General features: G+C 41.1%; 1 protein-coding gene across 1 annotated transcript in view; it reads right to left on the bottom strand.

Moving 5' to 3' along the window:
• Nucleotides 1-26,231, bottom strand: part of LOC104080341 (VPS10 domain-containing receptor SorCS1-like) — a gene marked incomplete at its 5' end in the record, with an annotated part of 81,308 nt that overhangs the window by 25,846 nt on the left and 29,231 nt on the right. The window contains 4 exons of the mRNA XM_009582701.1: nucleotides 4,279-4,465; nucleotides 15,270-15,441; nucleotides 16,454-16,567; nucleotides 24,906-25,036. Coding sequence (XP_009580996.1) covers nucleotides 4,279-4,465; nucleotides 15,270-15,441; nucleotides 16,454-16,567; nucleotides 24,906-25,036 — 604 coding nt within the window. The remainder of the gene's footprint in view (nucleotides 1-4,278; nucleotides 4,466-15,269; nucleotides 15,442-16,453; nucleotides 16,568-24,905; nucleotides 25,037-26,231) is intronic.

A 26,231-nucleotide genomic window follows, 5' to 3' on the forward strand; every position in this document is an offset into this window, starting at 1 on the left:
ACTCCCCCCTTTTCCTCAATAAACTCTTTTGTTTCTTTGGTATAAACAGAACATAATTCATTTGACAAGTGACATTATGCCCAGGGTTACACATTTCCCATCTTCTGGAGATAGATGAGCCTTTGTTGTTACATCTTGTCCTATAGATTATTTTTTAAAATGTGTTCTGACTGTTCGCTTAGAGAACAGTTGTCCTGAGAGTGACAGAGAAAGAAAAAGAAAGAAACCCCAGGTGACATGGGAACATGAGTTTCTTAAACAAATTAAGGCCACATCTACATGTCCTACATCTGCAAGCTCCCCAGTGGTGAGAAGCAGAGACCACAGATTGGGAGGATCGATTGCGTTGTCTACAAAGAGTTGAGATACATTGCTAGAGGATCTTACATATTTCATAAGAGGACTTTTCAGGACATATCCCATGCATGTATCACCACTTAGACCTTGCTTTTCAACCTAAAGGAACACCACACATTTGGAGCAAGCACCCTGTACCCCCATACAGCACACACAGGCAGAGAGACGTGTGGAAAAATTCTCTCAAATCAGATTGTATAAACAATGGCAGCATAAACAAGGACCGGTGTTCCTGACTCTTTACTGAAAGGCAGCTTTCTCTGGGTTGTAGATGCAGCTGCTGCTTAACCTGATGCAGCCCAATTAAGAGTTATCCATGATCAGACTAATGAAAGCCAGACCATGGCTCATTTTTCTTTTTATAATCAACAGTCAACGCTGCTCTTGAAAATTCATGAGAAGCCAGAATTTCACCCTTATGATTTTAATGGCATTCCCCTGCTCAGACACATTTCTGCGACCAGGTCGTGCCAGCTCTCGGAAAGACCCTAAGACCTGAAAAACAGCAGCTTCCCAGGCTAAATATTTTGCAGCTCTGGGATCCTTTGGGATATTTGCTAAATGCCCAATGTCAGCACAGCCCTCTAAAGGAAAAAATTTCCTAACATCGGATGCAGTGACAGCAGTGACAATGAAGCCCATGTAAAGTCTAATACACTCCAACATAACTGCACAGGTGCTCTGAGTATATCCCAAATGGTCTTGCACTGCAGAGAGGGCCCAGCACCTCCTTGGACCTCCACCATATACCAGCTAGGAAAGAACATGAAAGAACAGCTCAAGCAAGCCAATTCCGCGTGAGTATTTCTGTGCAGATAACTGATGGGTCAAAGTGGCTGAAATGCTGAACTATTATCTGGCCAGCAGATGGGGATAGCTCACTCTGGATGGGCCCTTAGCTTGGCAGGAGACTGCTTTCTCCCAGCTAAGTTTGAAGAGAATTCAAGAGAATTTGTTTCTGAGCTTCATGCAAGGCCATGGAGACCACAGACCTGCACCTGCCCCCGGAAAAAAACTGCGTACAAGTCCCAGGGAAGAGAATGGGAGAAGCTTTTCAAAAGGTTCACTTAGGCAGGTGATTTTATTCTGAAGCATTCAGATGAATGCATAACTGACTTTTCAGGAGAAATTTTTGACCTGTCAGGACAGTTCAGAGACAGCCTGTTGGCTGGAGAAGCAGTTTATATACAACTTACTTTCCATACACCCCAAAATGCTCCTGCCTACAATAAGCTGCATTTCCAGATCGCTGGACGAACTGCAGCAAAGGCACCGCTACTGTGCGCTGGCCCCGCGGCTGCAGCAGGATGAGGAGGGCACCGGCTGGAGTCTTACTGTCATCTTTGAGATAATAAGCACTGTGGTTCAGTGCCTAAAGTCTTCCCCTCAGCAAGGCTGCTGTAACTGCTAGGTATGGGTGTTGAAAGGCCCAGATCTGGCCGCACACACTCATGTAAATGAACCCTGTAAGAAGGGGTCACCTAGTTAGTAGCCCTTCGTAAAACTCTCCAGATGTTCAGGCTGCAAACTGCTTTTCTGTGGATCTTAGCAATACAGTGTGTGGGTCTATTGTAAGGACAGATATTTTTACAAAACTCCCCAAAGGCCAAGCTCACACACCCCAAACAGAATACTCAGCAGAGAGCTGAGCAGCGATGCAAGCATTGAAATAGGATTTAGAAGCTTTTGTGGATCTGGGTGTTAGGCTCTAGAGGGGACTGGATTTACTGTACATCTGTGTCCTCAGCAAATCTATTGCTAGTCTGAGTGGCACCATGCTTGGTCTGCAACCTGTTTTGAAGTCCCTAATTCTTGTCACGTAGAGAAAGGTGAGACACATTCCTTAGAGCTGTCATTTCTCCAGGGGGTCAGGCACGTATAATCTGGGTCTGGCTGCAATGATCATGCAGTATTTAAGGCCTATGCGGGCATTGCCTATGCAAAACACAGAAACATACACTATCAGCTGCTAAGTCACACAAACACATTTGAACATTGTTTATTTCTTGTACTGCTTAAACAATGAAAATGGTTCTTAAGCCTTCAATGTCTCAAGAAAATGGATTAAAACAGCTATAAACCAGAAAGCCACTCTCACTACGAGTGAGAGTGAAGGCTGGACACCTGCCTTCTCCTTCCATTCTGTGGTTGTTGCCTGAGAAAGCAGTTGTTGCTTCACATGGCCTCATTACTTTGCAGATAGGCTGAGGGTGTGCAATGGTCCCCATGGAATCGTCTCTTGTCAAACAGCAAACGATTACAAACCCTGCTCGCATGAGGCTGTCAGAACCTCCTGCGAAATATCAACCACCAAAACACTTCTCCATTTGTTTCCAATGACCTTTACAAAGAGTAAAAAAAAAAAAAAGAAAAAAAAGACCATGGCTCCTGTTGAGCTGACTTTCATAACCAGCAGCAGTGGGAGGAGGATTTCTGCATTCAGAGCCCGCAGCAGCTCCCGTGATAATTACCCAAGCACACACAGGGATGCAAACTAGAATATGACTCCAGAACCAAAGAAATTACACAAAAGTGTATATACGTCTATTCTGAGCAGAGACTCTTTTCTCTACTCTCCTTACTATGATACTTAAATAACTAAAAAAAAAAAAGTAATCAGTAGCTGTCTAAAAGCTGAGAATTTACTTTGATTCACCAATGCCTCAGCACAGAAGTGATACAGGCTAAGCCCCCAAATCAAAATCCCGAGCTTCACGATAAGCTAATTTATGAATACAGTTATTTTTGCAAGGTATTATGAGTTTTTCAAACATGTGGTGTGCTGAAGGATTAAGTATTAGAAAAGTTTGCCACAGACTGGGATCTATCACGTTAGGGAATTATAAATGGTACACTATGATCGTGAACGAAAGGCCTTTCTGAAGGGAGGCATTCAGGGAGATATTTGCTCCTGCTTCTCTAGTGCTCCCTCATAAACCTCCTATCTCCCACAGCTATACCTCCCACTGCTCCCATCTGTTGATATGACAGTGCACCATTAAAGAGCTGCCCTCTTCCCCTGAAGAGGCAGCTGCTTTCACGCTGTATGAAGTAACTCCAAAACTAGAGTTAAAGTATATGGAATGTGCTAAATTATCTAGACAATATGTGGAGTTAATTTGGTAGAGGGTAAGTGGTATTTCTGTAAGCATAACTTTAAATTTTGGAATTTCCTTTTTTTCAGTAAATCTAGCATAGAGGCACATAGTTGAAAACATAAATAATCAACAACCCCCCCCCCACTTTATGAAAAAAACAATGGCCCCAAACAAAATTCATTAGGGATGTTACAAAATTTCAATAATAGGTTGACCATTTGGGTTCATAACCATGTGCTAGAACAAATATGAAAGAACACACTGCTGGTTTTACGCAAGGACTTGAGATACAGTTCAGTTGCAAATCAGAGACAGCTTAAGTATAGAAAGGTTAAAAAGGACAGCAGAGAAGAGCAATGTGAAGATAATATTTTTTCTTGTAATACTCTCTAACACCAAGATTTTGGTTCCTATGACAACAGAAAGACTGAAATGCACTGGTTTCCATCCCAGAGGTGGTTGTATTTCATTAGAGGGCAAAACACATGGACAAAGTAAAAGTCAAGGCTTTTTAAAAGTGATTAAAGTTTTTCTGGAAGTGTAACCATGCTAATGAAGGTGCATTTCAGAAAGGGCTGGACACTCCTTTGAGGTGTCCCAAATTAGACTCCCCAAAATTAGAGGCGGAACATGATGTAAAAAGCAAATGTCACCATTGCCTGTGGCTCCTCTCAGTCTGGAGTCCTCTGCTGGAGGACAGACAAACACTCCTCATATCCCATCACTCTGCTCCCAGCTGCAAAGCCCTAAATATCATCTCTAAGGACAAGTAATAATTTTTTAAAGAACGACAGGAGCTAACAACAAGTATGAACATACATACATGTTACATGCAGGTAGAGGACAGCATTGTCAGAACCCAGGCTGTTTTCCACCAGCACGGTCACTCGGAATATGCCCACGTTCTGGTAGATGTGCTTGATCCCATCTTCTGTCGAGCTGAGATTGGCATACGACACAGCGATGCCGTCTCCAAAATCCACCTGAATGAGGGATCTCTGGAGGTCTCCCTGTGGTTTAGAAGAGAGAAAGGGTTGGAATAGACTCTGCTTTTCTTTTGAGAGACTGGATCAGCATGGTGACCTAGACCAACCAGAGGATAGTCACAAGGTCTGATGTTACCAGAGGAAAGGCGGTCACTTCATCAACTTGCTCAGTAGTCACTGGAGAGAAAGTGACCCCCCTCTTGAGGTTGACTCAGCTGCACTGTGAAGGAGGTGTCCTCCAAGGTGTATGCTGTAGCCCTGCTTTCCCAATCATCAGTGGGGCTAGGGGATCTTCTGGAAAATATGCTGGCTCCTTCCCCTGGGTTTCCTTATAGTGAAGAGCAGGATTGTAGTGGGGAATGCTGTTCATCTCAGCAAGCGCTCTAGCTACTGAGATTGCCTCAGGAGTCTTTGGAACAACTCACATTGTGAGCTTTTGTATTTAAAACCATAAAAAGCAGAAAGATAAAACTGAGAAGTCCTCAGGAAAGGGTCAACTATATCAAAGTGGTGAGGTGTCAAAAGAACTGCTTCAGCCTCACGATAACGACAGCTTACAGCAGCTTACGACTTGCTCAATGGCCTGATTTAAAATGAGCTGGATTTGTATATATTTCAGAACAGCCACCAACACTACTGACACTAAGTGGGACCCTTTGTGCCTGCCTCAGAAGGGAAGGGCTAATTAATTGACAGAACTGATTAAAGTCTTCTCCTCCTGCCTAGTGATAATCCCAGCAGAGCAGGTTTGTGGTATAACTCAGACTGCCACTTTGTGACATTAGTCTCGTGGGCTGCTAATCTAGCACATTTCAGAATTGTTACAATAAATTACAATCAATAAATAAAAATCACAGTTAGGAAACAAGCAAACCAACCAACCCCACCACAAACCAAAAGCCAAGGATATCAGGGATCTGTATTCTCCGTGCTAGAACAGGGATCTGCTAATGTGAAACAATCCTGAAACAGGTTTTAACCTTCCACTCCTGAAACTAAATTCCAGCCTGGTGCATGCAGCTTCGTCAAACTCTACGTCAGAGTCACCCAGCCCAAAGATGCTTTTAAAACCCAAAAGAGGGGAGTGATGTAATTTCCTTATTCTGCCTTACAGACGAAAAGCAGCTTTTGTTGCAAGCCTGTTTAAAAGACAGAGAAGTGAGTCACGCTTGTATACAAAAAAAGCACTATAACCTATATCACACACACTAGAAACACCTGTAAGATTTCTCATATCACGAGGCAGTGATATGCCTACAGTAAGGGCAGTTTCTGACAGCCGAATAGTTACCCAGCCTACACTGACCTATATAACAATCATGGCTGCTATAGATCCTCTCCCTTTCAGGTAAGATGCAATACCTTGTCTTAACTTTAAGCATTCTTGCTCCTTTTGAAAGTCCCCCTCAGTGGCTCTGCATGATGCTTATGCTGGGTATGTTCACGCTTGCTGGCTGTTGCCATGGAGCAGCTCACCCCACAGCCTGCTGCGCTGAAGCAGCTGCCACTGTCTGGAAGAATGCCAGTAAATTAATAGCTCAAGGCAGTTCATAAAATTGGCTGAAAGGACATTTAATTTACTTTGGTTTGGTTTCCTTTTCCTTTTTTTGTTTTGTGGTTGGTTTTGGTTTTTTTTTTAATTCTTCTTTTTCTTCCCTTGAGAGAGAAACAGTTCTCTGGATTCCCAACTGGAATGAAAGGTACTCATGTAAATGGTTGGCATCAGGCAGGCTTCCACATCAGAAAGGGAAATGCGTGTGTGTGTGAGTATGGGGAGGAACTGTAACATAAGCTTTATATCCCTCATGTTCTGTCAGTCTTTTTATAACTTGTTGTGAAGGCAGATATAGTGCAGACTTGCCTGAATGGAAAGCAGGAGGAGCAGAGCTATACCTGGGGATGGTGAGAGAGACAAATTTTCCCAGATGCTTTCTTTCTATAGGCTGAAGTTGAGTTGTTACACTGCCCTGGCACCCTGCTAGAAGTTCAGGTGCTTCCAAATGGATGTCTCTGTTCTGGAGAATCCCAGACTGAAGGTGTGGCAGGGGAAAGCCATCCCTTGACAGAGGCATATGTCTGGGGATTCCTACAGATATCTCATGCCATTTGCCTCCTGGTGTCTTGAAGGTAAAGACAGCAACTCCCTGTTCTCCTCTTGAGAGCACCAGCAAGGGCAAAGGAACCCTGAGGTCCTGAGACATTAATGAGAAGGCCAACCTGAATATCCTTTTAGAAAGAAACGCCAGGATCTTGCATACTAACCCAGCTCCATGTTACCCTTGGGTAGTTCTTAACTAAGTTTCTCTTAGTAATTAACTTGGTAACATCTGGAGTTATCAATGACATATTGTCAAACCTGAGAAAGGTGCTTGAGCAATGCAAACTACTAAGGCCTCCATTCAGCAAAGCTCTTAGCAAATTCTCCATTGGATGCTTTACTAGACGTTTAAGCACCTGCTTACGTTCTTCTTTGAGACACAAATCACTGAGGCAAGGGCTCCTACCTGTGTTACAGAGAGGATCAAACTGGGGGGATCATGCCAGTCCTCAGGAAGAGCCATTAGGAACACAGGCGATGGGCTTAAGTACGGAGTTATGTCCTTCGTTGAGCTGAGTTATTTGAAAGATGTGCAGTTTCAAATATGATGCAGTGGATGACTGTTTGACCAAGCCAACAGAAGGCATCAAATGGGATATGCCTCCACAGACAGAAGTGAGCATACATGAGCTCCTCAGAATATGAACCCCTTTCATATTCTCTCAAGCACGGTGCTGGACTCTGAACAAAGACAGAGATCTCTGAAGTACCCTTAGATGCTCTCCCAATTCCCCTAGGTTCATCATCACTAGGGTTTTAGCCATCTTTTGTTTCTAAAAAAGAGATGATGTCTTCGAACATTTTTCAGTAAAGCCATACTGCTGGGACAAAAGCTGTTCACATGGCTAAAACTGCACCACCATATTGACCCTGCTGGCTTATCATCTCTGAGTATATTTGAGGTCATGCAGTTGAAGTGTATTTCAGGTCGAGGTACATTCCTCTGCGTATTTGATGTAGCAGAGGAAGATGAAAAGGGTGACAGCATTTTAGAACAGCCCCGTTTCTGCAAGTGTCAAAATTTGTGCTCTAATGAGTGTTTTTTCACTTGTCTTCATTTTCTCCACAGCCATGAAACCTGTGGTCTCTACAGGTGCTGCCAGGAAAGGGAGCCATTTCTAAGGCATGCAAGATTTAGATTTCAATTTTTCTTCCAAATTCCCTGGGGAGAAAAGATGCTGACAGAGACATCTGAAAATCTAACTGGAAAAGAGCTTCAGCTGCTGTTTCCCCAGACTTTTTCGTTTGTCTTGCCATTTCTTGTTTTGTTTTAAAACCCTTTGAACTGGAAATACATTTTCCATTCAGTAAGATCCAGGCTATAACACTTCTCTGAAAATGCCACATTTTGAAAAGCTGACATTTAAAATTCTAGCTTAGGAAGGGAGAGAAAAAAGTCAGGAAAACAAAGAGACTGTGTTTTGACTTGTTCTAATGTTTTACCTGTGCCAGGTAAGAGCACGGGCAGAGTAAGACAGGAAGAGAAAGCAGGTGAGCAAAAATCAAAACATTTCCCATACAGCCCACACCTGATCTGCATCAACATACACCCCAGCTCTCTGCCTCTCAGGCAGCTCTCCAGAGCCATTTGCAAGTGGCTGTTTTACCAAGAGAAGTTTTGTTTTGCAACACTTTGATGCATATACATACACCTTGCAAAAATCTCTCCTGTTGCTCTTTCCAGCTTCTCCTTGTCATTTTGACAAGTCCAATACTACATGATTCGGGTTTTCTGAAGCTTTTAGCTCAATTAAGGCAGACATAAAACTCCCTCCACTCCGCAGCCACAACGAAGCACTTGGATGCAATCAGCACTGAGCTATCTTTGGGCAGCCTCTCTGGCTTTCGCTGTAAGAGGTCCTTAATGCCAGTGCTCTTAGGCATCAAGGGAGAAATTTGCCAGGTTGGCTCTTGTGGTGAAATCTCTGCATTCAGCTCCTGTATTTTAAACACACTAAGCTAGTCAGCAGCCAATTACAATAGCTGAAATAATGAAAGTACTTTTGATGGATGTTTTTTACCTTGTACTAGGTATATGCAATATGCACAAGCTTGGATATAACCTGAAGAAGTACACTGCAATCCTGATAAAGGCTTTAGTCCAAAGACTTTAGCGTATGCTGAACTTTAAGCATGTGAGTACTCCTTTTAGCCTGAAAAGAAGCCCTGGGAATTAAAAAACAAGTTTCCCAAGGCCCCATATTATACCTTTACCTATACAACCTTTGATACTAAAATGTAAATCAGAAATTTACTATTTTCTAAGGGATTTTCTCATTAAATGTCTAGGGGGATTTCAAGCATAAACAAAAGATTCCCCTCTCTCCTTCCCCTCCCCATCCCCCTCAAGCCAAATGCACATTTTTCCTGTATCTTGCCAAAAGTATAAAAGTCTAGAGCGTACGCAAGACCTGGATGCTTCCAAAAAAACTCTGTGAAGCTTCCAGCCTCAGGGTATATCAAGAAACAGCCCATAGTGTTTGCAACAGTATTTTTACATTTTGATTACTTTTATGTAGCTCTCAGTATTTTGGTGTATGTGAGATGTGAGACCCACCTAGCAGAAATGTCTCTCAAACACTCTCTCTGAATCTTGCCCAGAAGCTTATAATAATGAATTTTCCTTATTGAGTTCCAGTATTTGTATCTAAATGGAAGTATTAAAACAATGAAATACAGTTCAAGGTTTTTAATTTTGGTTCCCATGTTTCAGATTTAATTTTTAAATGAACCTTTCATGCACCGACTTATGCGTCTTCCTTACAGATGTTGATAATGGATTTAATTATCCTTTGCAAGAGACAGACACTGCTGTTGTTGGATTGTCTTCATGGATTAATGTTTTGTGGTTTCTTTAGATTAACCCTTTTTCCTCTTTAGCATTTTCCTGTCACCATCAGAAAACATCCATCAAAAATATTTCCATTGCAACTGAATATCTATGCATGGGATACTTTTAGTCTAGGTCTGTTTAAAGCATATGCTTAATTTTAAACAGATATTCAAGTCCAACTTGATCAAGTACTGAAAAATACACTTTTGTGTGTAAATTCCTGCTTTCAGAGAGATGCTGTTAACTTTTTAAAATCAGAAGCTGAACAGAAATGTGTCTTTTATCAGAGCAAATAGCTTGATACTTTTCACATGTGCTTCTTTTTCTACATCAAAACAGTTAATTGTATTAATCAAATTATTCATTCTGACTGCCAATTGTGCCTGCTCGACTCAGCTATGAGCTTTTTCTACAAGACTAGATCTTCCACGCTCCACAGGAATCAATAGGTACAGCCTCTCAAGATTATGCAGAATAATTCAACTTGTGTGACTGGAGGTGCATTAGAAGACCGTAGTGCTGTGTGTCATCATGAAGGCGAGGTCAACTTTCATACATTTTCATGGAATTTCAGCAGTGATTTTAAAAATGCATGAAAGGCTCTGATTTCTCCCAACCAGCTTGTCATCATCAGTAACACAGAAAATGCAATTATAATTCGGATGACATTGGTATGGGAGAGGGGATGTACTGATCTTTCATCTGTGTGTTATTAACAGGAATGTGGTGGTGTTAGTAAGATAAACAGCCATGATTCAGCACGTGCATTGAAAGTTAGGATGAAGGTTTCGTATTTTTGTAATCATTACTAACTTGTGATATCAAAAGAGGGAACACAGTAAAATACCACGAAAAAATACAGACTATGCTTTTAATTACTACTAGCTTTGCATCTTTAATTCGGGTACATCAACAATCAAAATAATCCTAATGCTAAGCTCATCTCTGGAGACTTCAGCTGAGTTGAATCCTGAATTGCACTGAACGACAGTGCTGAGGTGGGAAATGCTAATGGTATTGTCCCCCCAGCAGGGTCCCCAAGCTCATTAAATGTACCTGAGACACAATGTGCCTTGTACAGCCATTTATGAACGTTGTCATTACAGAAAACCATAGTGGTCTTTAGGAAATTCAGGGCTCCTATTGTATATTCACATGGTAAGAGAGAGTTGTCTGGCCTTATGAGCATTAAGCACAAAAATGAAAGGCACGGAGGGCATCAGGGCGAGAGCAAAGCTCTATTTTCAAATGAGGGAATAAAAAACCAGAAAGGTTAAGTTTCTTACTCAAGGTCACGCAGAAAGAGCTCAGAGTGTGGTTCAGGAATGAGTTCAGATTGCCTGAATTCTAGCCCTCGGCCTGAACTGTAGGAACAAATGAGCTTTCCCCACATATTAGTCTAATCCAAACATCATATAGCAGCAGTAAGTAGTCAAAAGCAAGCCAAAATCTACTCCCAGTGGAGTGACTTTGTCAAGTGAGAACTGAGGCAGACCTGGAATGTCAAAGACTTTTAGCTGTCATTTTATCAAAATAAAAAATAAATTAGAGGAGGCAGTTTCTCTGTGAATTACTTGTAATGAAACAGCCAAAGCCCTGAACCTTTCTGCCCTGAATTTTTACCATCCATTTCCTCAGCAAAGATGTATGAGCAATCAGATGAAAAAGATTTGAAAGCCATTGTGTTGAATACCGTTGTTGTGGAGGCTGCAGCTTTCGGTGTCCCTGAAGCAGTACAGCAAGCACAAGTGTCTGATGTTCAAACAAATAACTCAAACACACAAATAGCACTGGGGTTTGTGACAGGCAGGAGACCTACATGACCATGTGATGAGGAAGGCACGCAGAAACAACACCCACTTAATAAAATTCCTGTGTTTTCTACAACAGAGCAGCAAAATATGTCAGGGACGTTGGACTGAAGAACTTCAGTAGGAAAATGGCTTTGCAATTTTTGGGTTTGGGTTTCTTTTGTTGCTGTGCAAAAATGAAGTAAGGATTCAGGTTGTTTAGGCTGAGAAACAACTTTGTTGTTGAACACTGCAGTGTGAGAGGTACCAGCCATAGGTCTGTGCATACAGCCCAGGCCAGGGCAAAGGATTGACTTTTAAACTGGCAGCATTTTGAGACAATAGGAAAATTTGCTCTTAAGCAAATTTTAGTTTTCTCCTGTGATGCCATTTATTAACAGAGGTGCTGTTGCTATTCTGCTTAGCTTAATGGAAATTTAAGAGCAAAATTACCAGTGTGAATATGGTGCTCTGCTTATTAAAACTTCCATAATGCTTCATACAATGGGACATATGCTATTTATAAAAGGAAATATTGATGCTTCCTGGCTGTTGTCACCCAGTAAGAATATCATGATGATTATACCCAGATTAATAGGAGAACTAACCTGGACAAACCTTTCCAATAAGAGGACCAAAGATATTAAGTGCAAGGTGACTTTGCAAGCAGTTTTTAAGAGGTCATACAGAAATCCTAAAAGGTGACAGGAAAATTAGACCACTTTGGAAAGCATTCTTACATTCAGATCATTTAAATATGAGCTGTTGGTTGGTTTTGCTTTTAATGATATTTATATGCTGCCAGATATAAATGCTTCACAGGAAAATTTCATGTGAGTCAGGGTTAGAGAAATTGGGCCAGAATCCCAGCCCACAGAAATCAGCAATGCTCTACGCACTGCTGTTTTTGGTGCCTGCCCCTTCTTCACTTGCACAGACTTCAGTGATTATTTTCCTTTTGTGTCTTCTTCAATAGCAGAACATTTCTGAATGTCTTGTCCTTGTTTTTCTCTTCAGATATCTTTTACTGACATTGTGTCATTGTCAGAATGACACAGTCCCAGCCCTCAGCATCACCACAGGCACAAGCAGGCTCTACAAGAAACCCCTGTGCTGTGGTTCCTGCCCCTGAATCCCACACCTGACTGAAAATAGTTTTTTACTGCCGTCATTTGCCTCTCCATCCCCTCTTAGCAAACCCCTCCACTACAGAGATGCAGTGACTTTTCAGGGCCTCCAGTGAGCCTGCCTCTGCAGTTCGTTCTTCTTTTCAGACCCAGGTGGGTCCTTAGATGGAGCAGAAGACCCTAGAAAGATAATAGGAGTACAAATCTCAAATGAACTCTCGTACCTTGGCTCACCAGTTTCTTATCTTTTTTTTTTTTTTTCCCCTGCAGGTTAGGTGGAATATAGGCATGAAAAAAGAGAGCTGGGAAGCTGCGGTGTATGGAATAGCTCTGCAGATCTGAAGGCTTCAAACAAACTGTCTTGGGGGGATACAGGAGATGTTAAGATGCAAAGGGACTACAACATAAGCAAAGGCCACTGTTTTTTTTCCATCCTAAAAGATATTAACCGTGACACAAGCTAAAGGAAGAGTCCCCACCAGGGTGAAGCACTTAAAAATATTGACCACCACGCCCAGGGGGCAACGGTTGAATAGGAAACACTTTCTTCATATGCCATTGGGAAAAATCACACATGCATACACAGACATATCCAGCCTTTTTTAACTTGCCTGATGCCTTCTCTTCAGCAAAAATGGAGTGGCACAGATTTTGTGGATGCTGAACATCCTGAATTATACTATGCTGTATACCTGTGCAGGGCAGAACTAAACAGAAAACGGCACGTTCTTGTTTTGTGATACCTCTGTCTTGTTTGCAAGGGAAAGAAACTTCCCTTTGAGAAGTGGGTTGGACTAAACAATCTCCAGAGATCCCTTCCAACCTCCATTACTCTATGATTCTGTGAAATCAATATCTGTTCTATAAAAGGGAGGTTGTTCTTTTGCTAGGTTGTTTAACTTTTCTAGTGAGGGGTGTGATTTTTGTTACTGGAACAGTTAATTCGGTAAATGCTTTAGTGTATATACAATTATGCTGCTATAACCACAGTTTATTCTCCTATAGCTTGCATATAGCTGGGCAAATTTTCTTCTTTGTTGAATATTCCTTTCGCTGCAACATCAGCCCAAAGTCATTGTCAGATTGGGTCAAAAAGTTTTGGTGGTTGCTCTGTAAACTCTTTATATTGACAAATCTAGGAGCAGGAGGTCAAGATTCATCTAGCAGACAGAGTAATCAGAAAGGCTGGAGGTTGATCAATACTGTTACAGCCCACAGAGCAATTCCCAACCCCTTCCTTATCAGATACACTGAAAGAAGGCCCCCCCTTTAGATCTCCTCAGAAGCTGACTCGCTCATCAAAACATATTTTACATTATCCCTGATATGCAGCATGAGAAAGACTCCATCTCCTAATGGAGAAGGTGTTGCTTTCAGACTCTGGTGGATACTGAGGCAGGGTTATCAAAAAAGATCAGAATCAACAGAAAAGACACCACGATTCAAAGGAGACCCCTGCATAACAGAGTGGTCAGGGCATTCTTACAGGATGTGTGAATTCAGATGCTCAGAGAAGGAAGAGCAGGACATTTGTCCTGAGTTTCCCACACTGTGGGTGATTGTCTCTCCCTCTGGCTATTGGCATAATTCTGTGATAGTTTTGTGACTGACTTCTCAGATTACCCATCTCCTTCTTTCAATCTGTTTTAAAACTTTGCTGAGAACAGAAAGGCGATGCAATGAACACTTTTTTGGGGGTATATAACAACAACTTTCTTGATTTTTTTTTTTTTTTTTTAAATTTGTTTAAAAGCCTGGAGACTTGGAATCTTGTTTTGGACTTTTTGTTCTTCATCTTTAAACACAGAAATCAGTAATTTATCCAGATGAAATTATATGTTTATACTGTTATGACAGCTTCTACAATAGCAATGTTGTATGACCGTCACTACTGAAATAAAGTGACCATATTGTGGAGAAAATGAACATTCAGGTCAAACAACTGCTTCAGGTTAGGTATGATTTATTACATGTTATTGCCTTTACAAATCAGAACACCTGTTTGCTGGGGAAAGCATCAACAACAGAGATGTAAAAACCCCAACACACCCTCTGCAAAACTCAGCTCCAGAGGTCATCCTCATTTCTCTTTCCTCACTACAGATGACATTTACTATGGAGAGAGTCAGAAGTAATTTCCTTGAATACTCTAAGATGTAAAGGGGTGGACATTGTGCCCTACTGTAAAAGCATAGCTGTTTTAGGATTTATTAGCCAGCTACATAGGAAAAAGGGTAGAAGTTTAAAGAAATCAAATTGGATTATGGAAAAAGAGAAAATAGTTACTTTGTGAAAGTTATTATTTGGGAGCCTACAATTAAACATAGATAAAGAAGTGCTGAGGAATAAAAACAGGCAAAAATATTTTAAACATTTTTTTCCAAGGTTTCAGAAATGGAGGGAGCAGAACAGTGAAATACCAAGTTAAGTTCCAGATATAACAAAAACACAGGCTCTGATCAGAGTCTGAATCAGGTTCGCATTTGCAATCAATTTCAGACTTAATGCTGCTGATGACATCTTGAGATTTCATCCACAATACGTACCAACTTGTGTGATGGGGACAGATCTGCACATGTACTTTTAGCCATGTTTGGTTGAAAGTCAGTGGCAGGTGAAAATGGAAATTCAGCTTCAAACACAGCAAGAAGTCAAAAGCACGGGTAGGGCTGGGGATTAGGATTCAAACCTGCACTCTCCAGTTCCACTGCGAAATTCCCAAACCAAACCAGTTCCCAGTTTTTATCAACTTCTCCCAGCCATTACCTTATGCAACACAATACACTTTCAGTCTCATCATCTCCATACATCATCCATTACCTTTTCGAGCATACTCCACCCCAGCTACATCGTGGAGCTGACTGACTTTATCCCACACTCTCTTGGTTTATCTCTTCACCGCTTTATAAACTTTGTCTGGCATGAATCAGACTCAAATACACCCATGGGGCCTGGGATGCAACATAAAAATAGAGCTTACCTCTTCCAGCTGCACCAGGAAAGTGACATTGTGTCCTTGCTCGGCTGTCAGTTTGCCATCAGATGTGATTATGCGAAGGCCCTGGGGGGCTTTGCCAGGACATTGCTGTGGTTTTGCTGTGTACCGTTCTCTCACACCATCCGTGCAGTTATTAGAAACAACTTTCCGGTATCTGCAAAGGAAAAGAGAAATCTGTGCAAGATGCTGACAGGGAGCATAAGAGGGTTAACTGGGAACAGAGAGGCATTTTTGAGGTTTCTTTAGACTAAGGAGATTGGAAGAAAACAGATTCCCAAATATATTTTAGCATTTGTCTCAGTCAAGCATTCCTCATGAGCCTAACATACAAGTAGTTAATACTGTTTTTAATGGCATGTAATATTTTCCTGCATAGCACACCTATGTACCACATGTTAATAAATTGCCTAAAACATAAAATTATATGATGAGCTATGTTACATGTTAAATAATTATAAAGTTATAAATAAATGGTAAACACATACAGTATGGAATTGTATTCAATTATTATACAGTTAGGCATAGTTTAACAGCTTTTCTCACATGCTCTCCACTTCTCATCAGTTGTGAGGCAACTCTCTCTAAAGATGCAACCCTTGAGAGCTACAAAAGTAAGAGAGTTGAAGAAAAAAACAAATTCTGCCTATCTTTGAGTGTACAAAATGCCAGAATACAGCTTGGGTTCCTTTGTCTGCTTTAACCACTTGCATCAGAAATGAAGTTTGAGGTCAGTATCTTAACTTAAACTACATCTTCCATCGACTTCCAAGAGAGCCAAAGAATAATCAGCATTCAGGCTAGCTGTTACTTCAGTTCACATATACATCAGTTTCACCTCTTTCTTCTAATTTCTTTTCCACCGTTTCTGTCTCACCTGATGCCACATGATTTTAAGAGGAGTCTTTTCAGAGACTTCAATTATTTGGTCTTTGCCTTACAGTTTTCCCCACAAGTTTTTTTAAGGCATTATTTTTCAGGGAAAGGTCTGGACCATACACAATGGAGATCTGGAGCACCAGACTGTGCACGCTAACAAACTCAGTGAAGAAGAGGTCCTAAGGGCTTCAGCCAGCTTTGAGACACTATAGTAAATGCAACCTGTAGTTGTCATTGGGTTAAAGTCCGTTTGGATGCTCTAGCTAAATAAAGTCTGGTGTGCCACTTACCCAGTGCTGTTGAGATAACTCTGTCCAAGGCTACAATCTTTCGACACGGAAGATGGGTTATACCAAAATGCTGGTAAACACTGCCCGTTGCTGTGACGTTCATATCCATAATCACTGTTTTAGCATTAAAAGAAACAGTCACATAAAAAACTAAAAGAACAAATACAGGTATTAGCTCATGCTATTATTGATACAAGTTTTCATTTTCCTCAATCTGTTTACTAGGATTTCTCATTTTTTATTGATATAACAACAGATTCTTCATCCTGCTTTAGGTTTTTTTTGGGGGGTAGAGTTACCTTACAAATGTCCCAGTATAAACAAGCAGAACTAGGCCAGGTAGTTCATGACCTACTGCATTACCTGTTCTTCCTCCACAGTCTAACAGTGCTTCTCAGGTTCAACTCTAGACTCAAATATAATAAAAGCCAGAGATCTAAGCTAAGTTCAATCACTGCTGTCTCAGTCATATCTTAGAAAACTGAAGCACTAATAGTTAATTGTATTTGGAAACTGTATCACATGAGCTGTAGAGGAAAATTTACAGCCGTGAGAGAGCTCTCGACCGAAGGCATTAACAGTGTATTTGGTAATGGAAAAGGCAGCTGCGATCTTCAATTCTATTTTTGTTTGGAAAAGGAAATGCTACCAAAAATCATGTGTTAGAAACAATGAGTCAAACTGTAATCTTTTGTCCCAATTTGGGTTTAGCTATGACTAAATTTGCTTTGGTTCCACTAAAAATAAACAACCATTCAAATTGTTTTTGATTCCAGGTAAACAAAGACTCTATAGAAATTGTTATTGTGGAACAAATAAACAAACAAAAAATGCCTTTAATCAGTATTCTGTTCACATGTGGTTTTACTCTCCAGCCATTGAGTAATGAGGACTGTTTGGTTGGAAAATCATTCTTATTCCTTTTGCTAAGCTTTCTTCATAGCCCATAACAGAGAAGTTAACGGGATGCCATTTCTAACAACTGCGATACAGAGTCCACCAACTCCATTCCAATATTCCAGTTGCAACATGATCCTTGATCTTAAAATAGCACTTCTTTGCAAAGTACTTTTTCTGCTTATTATCTTTAATGTCTTGGTATCAAGCAGCCTGATATTCTAAAACAAGAGGATTAGGGCAGCATTAGATTATGTGATTAAAGGCTCATCTCTATATACGTAAAGAAGCAGAGAGGAAAAACAGGAGGCAGAACCACCCCAGAAACCTGGTCAAAGCCAGTGGAGCCCCTGCCCCAGCTACTCCCAGGGCTGTCACAGGAGAGCCATCAGCCCATGGCTGGGGTGAGACCCACCAGATTGTCAATGGGAGAGGCTCTCGCCAGATCACTTTGCAGATCACTGAGCGGGATTACTGCACACAGGGATACGGGGCTCATTATACCATGCCAGGCAAGAGCACCTGGCATCTCCATTTCTGTTTTCCTGGGTGAGGGGCTATCTGATCTGTGTGCTTATGCGTGTGGTGGTCTAAGCTTCTGAGGCTGGACTCAGACCACAGGTCACAGGGGTCCATGTGCCCGTGCTGCCAGCAACTGGAATGACTGGAGTGTGTGCATACTGTACAGGTGAGCACCTAGCCAGACAAGCCAGTGAGTAGGATAAAAGACTTGGGAGCTAATTGCTGATGTGGTCATAAGTCTGGGCTAGATACTAGGTCTGTGAATTGGTTATTGGAGAGATCAAGAGGTCTGGGGGAATGGCTACTGATGTAAAGCCATATAGGTCTGGACCTGCTCATGAGACCTGTTATGTGTGTGTATATCTGCACGAGGCAACTGGGGATGTTCAGCAACTGGGGAGACAAGGAATCCAGGGGCCAGATACTGGACCGCCCTGGGTGTCCAACACCAGGTACTGGTGAGATCAATATTATATGTATGTTTACAGCGCACATATTTTCCACAAATAGGATTTCATCTTGATCAACCAGAGAGGAGAACAGGATGAGGCAACTGGTGTTTGTGCGAGTGCTGTGTTGCCAGCCGTGTACATATGCATATACGTGCTGTGCATACATGCATACGTGTGCCTATCAGGAACAAACACTCAACCTTGCTCCTGCCTGCGTCAGGGGACAAAGAGCTGCGGCAGCCTCACCTTCATCAGGTGATATTTGTAGAATAATATCAACAACAACAAGAATGTTTAACATTATGAAGACTTTTTTCAAATGTCTTTTTCTTTCTGGACCAAAGCATGATGGTTTAAAACAAAACTTTAATGAATCGCTATTAAACCAATTTTAAGAAGTCTGGTACTGATCTAAGATATGAGACAAAGAAAAAAAAAAAAAGGGAGATAATACTTTGCAATTTATTTTTTTTAAATTTCTTATACTTGTTATCAAAAGCGGTACATCGAGAAGAATTTTGTCACTGCTTTTTACTCCTGCCTGCAACTTTTCCTTCTGAATCAAGAAAAAAAATATTTTGAGGTAATCTAACAAAGGAGAAATTAAAAAGATGACATTAAGCAAAAGAAAATTAAAGCTGCATATCACTTGGGAAAACTCCTAAACATCTATTAGACTGCACGACTGTTCCAAAGAAACATTTTGGCAGCTGTGGTGCTTGGGATATCTACAACAAGTAATTGAGAACATACTCTAGGAAACAGCAATGAAGTAGATGACCTAAAATGGTTTCTTCCTCATTTTTTTGATTGAATTTTCATCAATCTATTTACTCAGATGCTAGTGACTGAATGTTGCTTAATTGCTTTGGAAGCATCAGCCTATTCTCCCACTGCCACATGCTTCTCTAATCATCCTTGTTGGAATAAGAACACTATAGCTGCAGAATACACTTTATAATGAAGAATAACACCATTCTGATTTGCTTAGAGAAAACAAATATTTACATACAAGTGGGACTCCTGTATTTTTGTAATTCATTTGTCAACACGCTGCAGCACTGTATTCCTAAGTTATCGTGTGTCACTCTAATTAAAAAGCTGTAACACTGTACACACACAATGTTCTGTAATCAGTTAGGTGAAAACAAAACAAAATAATACAGTGAACTCTGCCTCAGAGGGGATCAGTACCCCTTTTTTTGCAAATCGTCTGGCTCATCAAGGCCCTACAGAAATATCATCCCAGTAAATGACATGAATTGTTGTTCCATATCTCTCTACAGAGGCACCAGCCGCCCGTTCACCTCCGCAGTCTTGGAATCTAATGAATTCCTTGGCTACAGGCTGGTGCACGCAGAACACTGATGCTGACAACAAATTGCTGCCTACAATTTGGCACAACAGGCATTGTAGCAATCAACAAGCATTAGCATCAATTGGATTGCCATAGCACGAGCCAGTATAGCAAAATCTGGAGACAGGGAAGGTATCAGCTTTAGATTGCAATCAGCTAGCCGAGTCATTGCCTGGTAACAGGGAATTGGAATTTGCATATATTGATGATATTTTGTGCCTGCCTGAAAAGAACTCAGGTGAAATAGATCATGTATCTATCAAAAAAGAGTGGAGCATTTATCAACAGAGATTGTTTTATCAGTATGAAACAGCCTATCTTGTGGCTCCCACTGATGATGGTTTTACCCTGGCCACTTTTACTGGTTTAAACTGGAATCCTATTTATCTTAGTCAAATAGGATTGCAAGTCCTTCTGTGTAATTAGAGACAGATACGAAATTCGTTCCAGAAGTTCTGTATCCCTGCTCAAAGCTCATGGTAAATTCCCTTATCTAAGATTATTTGCAGCACAGGTAATAATCAAAGGAAAAGAAATCCCTTAAGGAAGTTTGTAGTTTGAATACAGACCTGACAAACATACTGTCATGGAAGAACTGTAAATCCACGTGAAATTATTAAAATCCCACTGTTTTAAGATATAGAAATAATGAGGTAAGTCAAATGAGTGATTGCCATGCTCATACCTTCTAAAAATCAAGAGATAACTTAACACGTAACCATAGGACTTCCTTAACACCAACAGCTTCACCTTAAGGTCAGCTATGCCAGAAACTGAAAATGCTGCTTGTGGTTTTGTATGCTGTGCTTCGCAAACTTTTCAGACATTAAATGGGGTGGAATTGAGGTATCTGCGATTATAGTCACCTTTGTTCTGCAGATTCCAAAAGCCCTAGTGGAAAAAAATAACTGTGGCCACAGCTTTGAAAAAGTCTTACCACCTTTTTATTCACTTACTACCATTGTCTAATATTGAACTGTGATGCAAATGTAGATTTGTGTTAAAGGGGAGCCGTGCTTCCTTCCCAGTTCTACAGGATCTGACACGGGATTTATCTCAGAGAAGGATGGATTCAGCTGCAGTTTGAATTATGGATCTATGAAGGCATATGATTATAATTGCATCACAGTATTTAGAGTCAAGCTATACCAAGCTTATGTTAATAGGGAACCTAAAATCCCCAGACTCTTCCCATTAAATCCGTGCCTGGTAGATATCTAGTCTAGTGAATCTGCATTTTCCACAAGCATTCAAAATGAACTAAAAATTCATTCAAAATTACTATTCGTTAGCTAACCAAGCCTACCTCAATAATAAAGCAAAGTTAGTTAACCTAAGGGTGCAAATGTATGCACCCTTATTATTTCAGAACTGGCACCTGCATGATTGTCTGAACGGACGGGTGGTAACACACGAAGCCAACAGACTCTAATCACATTCAGTATCTGCCCTCTGCCTCCCCGCGGTTTGCCAGGACAGTTTCTCACGACGCAGGACTCTGATGTTTTAGCATAAGAACTAAACCTAGCCGGCAGGGCTGTAATTTAAATGCCAGACAATAAAAAAAGAGCTAGCCAGATCCTTGCTGATATGATCAGTGAAATAAATAGGCCTGATTCTCAATTGCACTAAGGCTCCTTTGCACATCTCTGGCTATCCAAAGTGGCTAGCACCAGCATCAACAGGCTCATACTTCCCACGAAGGTGTGAGATATGGGAATACTGATAGGAGAAGCCCTCAGTATTAATGACAGTGAGTTTAGAGGGAGGACTGACAGTGCAACACTTAACTCAAAGTTTCTATTAAAGGACCTGGGAGACAGGTAGCTAAAGGATGAACACCACGAAAGATTTCCATCTGCGTCTAGGAGGTGTTTCTACTGAAGAGATATTGCTGTAATAATGCTCAAACGGCAGGAAGGAACACAATGTAAGGAAACCGGGTAAATTAATGCTTTAATAACACAGAAGTAACGGTGTCATCCATTTACCCAAATCAATTAAATGAAGAAGGACAATCTCGTTTCTAGGCCGTTGCTAGGACAGATTTGCCGAGGGCTTCTGCACATTTCCACTCCCCCCTATTCCTGAAGCACTATTGCCCTCTGGCTGTGAGCCTCAGCCCCTGCACGGAGAACAAATACCTGTCGCTTTAGCCCTGTCCCCAGCTAGTTTTGGTGCTAGCCCATGATAAGAGATGTCTACTGTCAGAAGAGTTCAGGTTCTCAAGGCTAGAGAAACTATAGTCATTTCTAATGTCACTCAGTTTTGTTGCTGCGTAAAACAATAAACAAATGTGGCCTTTTCTCTGAGAAAGGACTACCATGGACTGAATATAGATTTGAAATGAACCTGGAGTTCTATGAAATTACCAGGAGAAAAAAACATTAAAAATCTTTATGTCTTTTATAACTGGCATTTTTTCCCCTGAGCTGATAAAAAGGCACTTGCAGGATTAACAGCAATAGCACTTTTTTTTTTTCACTTTACCTGACCACACAGATACATTTTTTTACTCCAAGCTCTGACAAGCTTAGACAATAAAATTTTCTCCATACAAATCCAGTGTCTAAACAGCAAAGAAAGTCCTACTCTGGCTGGGGCAGGGATTGTTGTCTTTAATTCTGTATACAAAGTCTGGGTCCTGTGACCATTAATCTTAATATAAAAAGCCACCCAATTTATTTCAAGATTGCAAAATCAAGTGCAGTCAGCTAAGGGGCTTCTCCCTGCCTGGGGGATACATGTCGCCTTCAATCTCCTTCAGTTAAGAGCCCTGCCCAGCAAAAAGAGAAATAGATAATTCAAAAGCACTGCTGAAATGTCATGAATGAGGATGATGAAAAGTGCTTCTTCCTTTTGCAGGTAGGACCCCACAGAGGACATCCTTCCACAGCAAGAACTCATCCACCAGTTTTCCTCCAAATGCCTCTTTGGACCAACTTCTGCAGGGTGCATTGGCAGTGAAGCCTAGAGTTCAACAAGGCAGGCACTGAATGCTACAGCGCAGCAGCAGCTTTGCCTTTCTTAGCACAATAAAACCAGGCTGAGAAATTCAGTAGAGGCAGCAGAATTGCTTTTTTCTTGTCATCTCTTTTCTTCTTCCTCGATAAACCTCTGTCTCCTGTTCCCTGTGGATTTTTGTCCTTCTCTGGCAAATCTATGTAAAACTATGCTCCTGACTGTAGATAAATAAGTGATGAATATTGCTGGTAAATATTTCTGAACTGGATGCTTAAAGCAATGTTTCAGTCTTTTTTCCTCAGCAGCGCTGGGGAAGGAAGCTGAAATGCATCAAGTAAAAATCCAGATCTGAGGACTGTAGAGAGCTCAGAGAGAATTGGAGGGGATCATGACAGTCTGCTCTAAACCAAAACTGGTTCCATCAGAAGGAGGAAGGCCCTCCTAGGTCAGGAAGGCTTTCTATCAGTCAGCTCAGCACAGAGACCTGCGGTATTTTTAAGCATATTTTTCTCAGGCTACTTTTAACAAGATGACTTTCGCAAAGTCCTAATTCTGCCTCTTGCAACAGATTTGAGGGGTCTTGTTGGTGCATGTGAACTGTGATCATCTGTTGTACATCCCCAACCATCCAAGCTTCCTCTTGGAGATTCTCTTACAACCCAGCAGACCTTTTAGAGAAAGTTTCCTCAAAGTGAATGTAAAAGAAATAAAAGCGTGTTTCCCCCAGCAAATGTCACTGTGCTACTTTTGTCCTGTACCTAGCCACAAAGTTTTGTAGTAGCAAACCACACAATCAATTTTAATCAAAGAAAAACATACATTCCCAGAGAGGGACAAGTTGTGGAAAGAAAGCATATTTTTATCAGAAGTGTTTTATGAGTTTGTGTTCTTACGAGTGTAAGGGGTTTAACCACTAATGGATCGACCGTGAGTCAATCCCAGCAGTTATTTTCCTGAGCCTGGCACAGCTTTGTACTGCACGCTCCACAGGAAGGTCAACATCTTCGGGGAATTTCCTTCCTATTCATTTTTCTTTCTGGTTGGCTGCTATCTTTTTTACATTACCAGAGATACGTTAAATGGCTGAAATCCAGGACCTTTGGACACCTACATGATGAACTACACACGGAACTGAGGTACGTTCTCCCTAACAAAAAACCCAGTGGAAGACGAGGAAATCATCAGGAAACCATATTCAGGGAATCAATGCTCAAGTATGCTCATAATTTTTATTATTTGGTGCAAGATTTACTTTTTTTAACACATGGAGAAGCCTCCTGTGATTCTCTGATTCTATATAGAAAAATCAATATAACTACAGTTATGAGAGGGTGAGAAGGGAAATGCTGTAAATTTCCATGGTCCTAGAGTGAACTCATACAGCAAGAAACAAAATATTTATGAGATTAACCTCTTCAGTGTCCATGTTACAGCTTCTGGGTTTAATTAATAACATGGCATAGATGCAGCTGGGTGAGGCACAAAGGGGGTTTAGCAGCACTGCCAAAGAGACACTGTTTGTCTCTTCTGGGATACTCAGGATTGTCTCAGACTTGGAGAAAACAGGTGATAGGGAGATTTCAATAATGTGGTTCCCTGCTTTTTTTGTGCAAATTGCTGTGAGTCAGCATGAAACTAGAAGCTGAACATTTTATCACGCCATTCATAACTCGCCAATGGACTCTATTTCCTATAGCATACAGCAGAAGAGAAAAGGCTTCAGAAGATTAACCCAAATCATGAAAGTAGTATCTGTTAGATACTATCAAACATGATGGTCCAGATATAACAAATGACCCAGGAATTCCATAGATACTTGATTTCCAGAAGCTGAAGGCCTACTTTGCATATGCATATATTTACTTTTACACATATATACATATATGCGTGTGTGTGCATGTATGAAGAATTTATTTTATTTTTTACGCACACTATATATGTCTTACATACTACTTTCACAGCCACCCCTGGTCATTGCTAAGGTTAGACGTGCTAAATGGACCTTTTATCTTAATGCTGCACAGAGCTCAGATGTCACCTGGAAAATGGTCTGTTCAGCATCAATTTTGTGGGAGCCTTAGCAGATGACAGATATCTATTCCACCTTTCTTTCTTTTGACATACCCGCACTATGAGGGAGTAACATATTTAGCCGCTTACATGTTTATTAATATCTACTCTCTGTAAGCCTACACCCTCTCTCTAGTGAGCTCTGCATTGGTGTGGTAGAGAGCACACAGTTCTTGTCCCCATCGCTCACCAGTCAAAGTCTGCCTCTGTGCACACGCATGGCTCTGAGGTCATAGCCCCAGCATATCTTCCTTGCATGCATTTCTTCTCTGACTTGCGCTTCCTGTAGATCCTTTTTGCTCCCATGATGCAAGCTTCTCCCTGGAGACAAAACCAAAAATATCTTTCGCTGACACCCACCAGGCTATTTGCATCACCCAATTTTTCCAAGCCTGTGCAACGGGAGCTGTGACTCAAGAGAAGAGGATGGGAAGTCAAATGCCGTGTCAGTACACTGAAGCTAATTAAAGCTACTGAAGCTTTAACTGAAACTAAAACAGCTTTTCCAATACACACTAAGAAATGACCTGAGGTTACTTATGTATCTGATTCAGTTCTGAATTTGTTTCAAAGCCAATGAGCAATTGATTCAGGCCTATTTCTCATTTATAGATTAGGTTTCACAGCAACTGAAAACACAGTCTGGTCCCTCTGCAATCTGAGACACAGAGCGGGTCTATTTCTCTGGTCTGATCTCTTTGGCAATAACTTTGTTCAGTGGAAACTAGCAATATGTGTATATGTAAATACTTTCCACAGACTATGAGTTCAGGTTTTACAGGGTTTAACTTGTTATGTGGATGATAACATTTCCTTGTCTTTTCACTCCTATCTTCAGCACCCTGCTAAATAATAATCTAGGGAACAAGGGTCAGCCTTGTAGTCTCAATGGAAAGCAAATCAAAAGGCAACAGTCCACAGCAGCCTTCCTAAAAATAGTTCTGCAAGCTCCAAAGCCAACATCCTTAAAGATATGCTGCAAAATCCCTGGCATTTTTGCTTATGCAAGCACAAGAAAGTAAAGAACAAAATACAGTGGGGTCTTACTTGTTACCTTTTATGCTGTTAAAATCACTGTAGGAAAGAGAAACTTTTCATGGCTTTGATTTGCCCATGAAACAGAAGGGCCTGAATGGCAACTGGTGTAAAATGCTCTGCCTCCTTGAATTTCAAGGAAGCTGTACTTGTTTACTGATTTTCAATATCTAGGGATCTAAGTCATAACTGGTATTTTTAGTGTAGAGTTGTGCCTTCTGTGAGTAGCTAGTCTGAGTCAAGCTACTTTTATTTCATATTCATTATTAAATTCTTGCCCAGCAAGATATATACAGAAAGACAACCTTTGATGATATAAATGGGTGTTTTTGCTTTAGACTTCAGAGGAGACTGTGGTGTTTATAAAACCACAAAATTTGGGCCATATTTTATTCTAACCTGATATAACACAGGCTGTTGTGTCAAACTTGGCAGAGCTGGGCAGGCGCAGGCACTGTGCACAGCATGTTACCTTGCTGGG

Source organism: Fulmarus glacialis, unplaced genomic scaffold (genome assembly GCF_000690835.1).
Source record: "Fulmarus glacialis isolate BGI_N327 unplaced genomic scaffold, ASM69083v1 scaffold2978, whole genome shotgun sequence".
NCBI lineage: Eukaryota > Metazoa > Chordata > Aves > Procellariiformes > Procellariidae > Fulmarus > Fulmarus glacialis.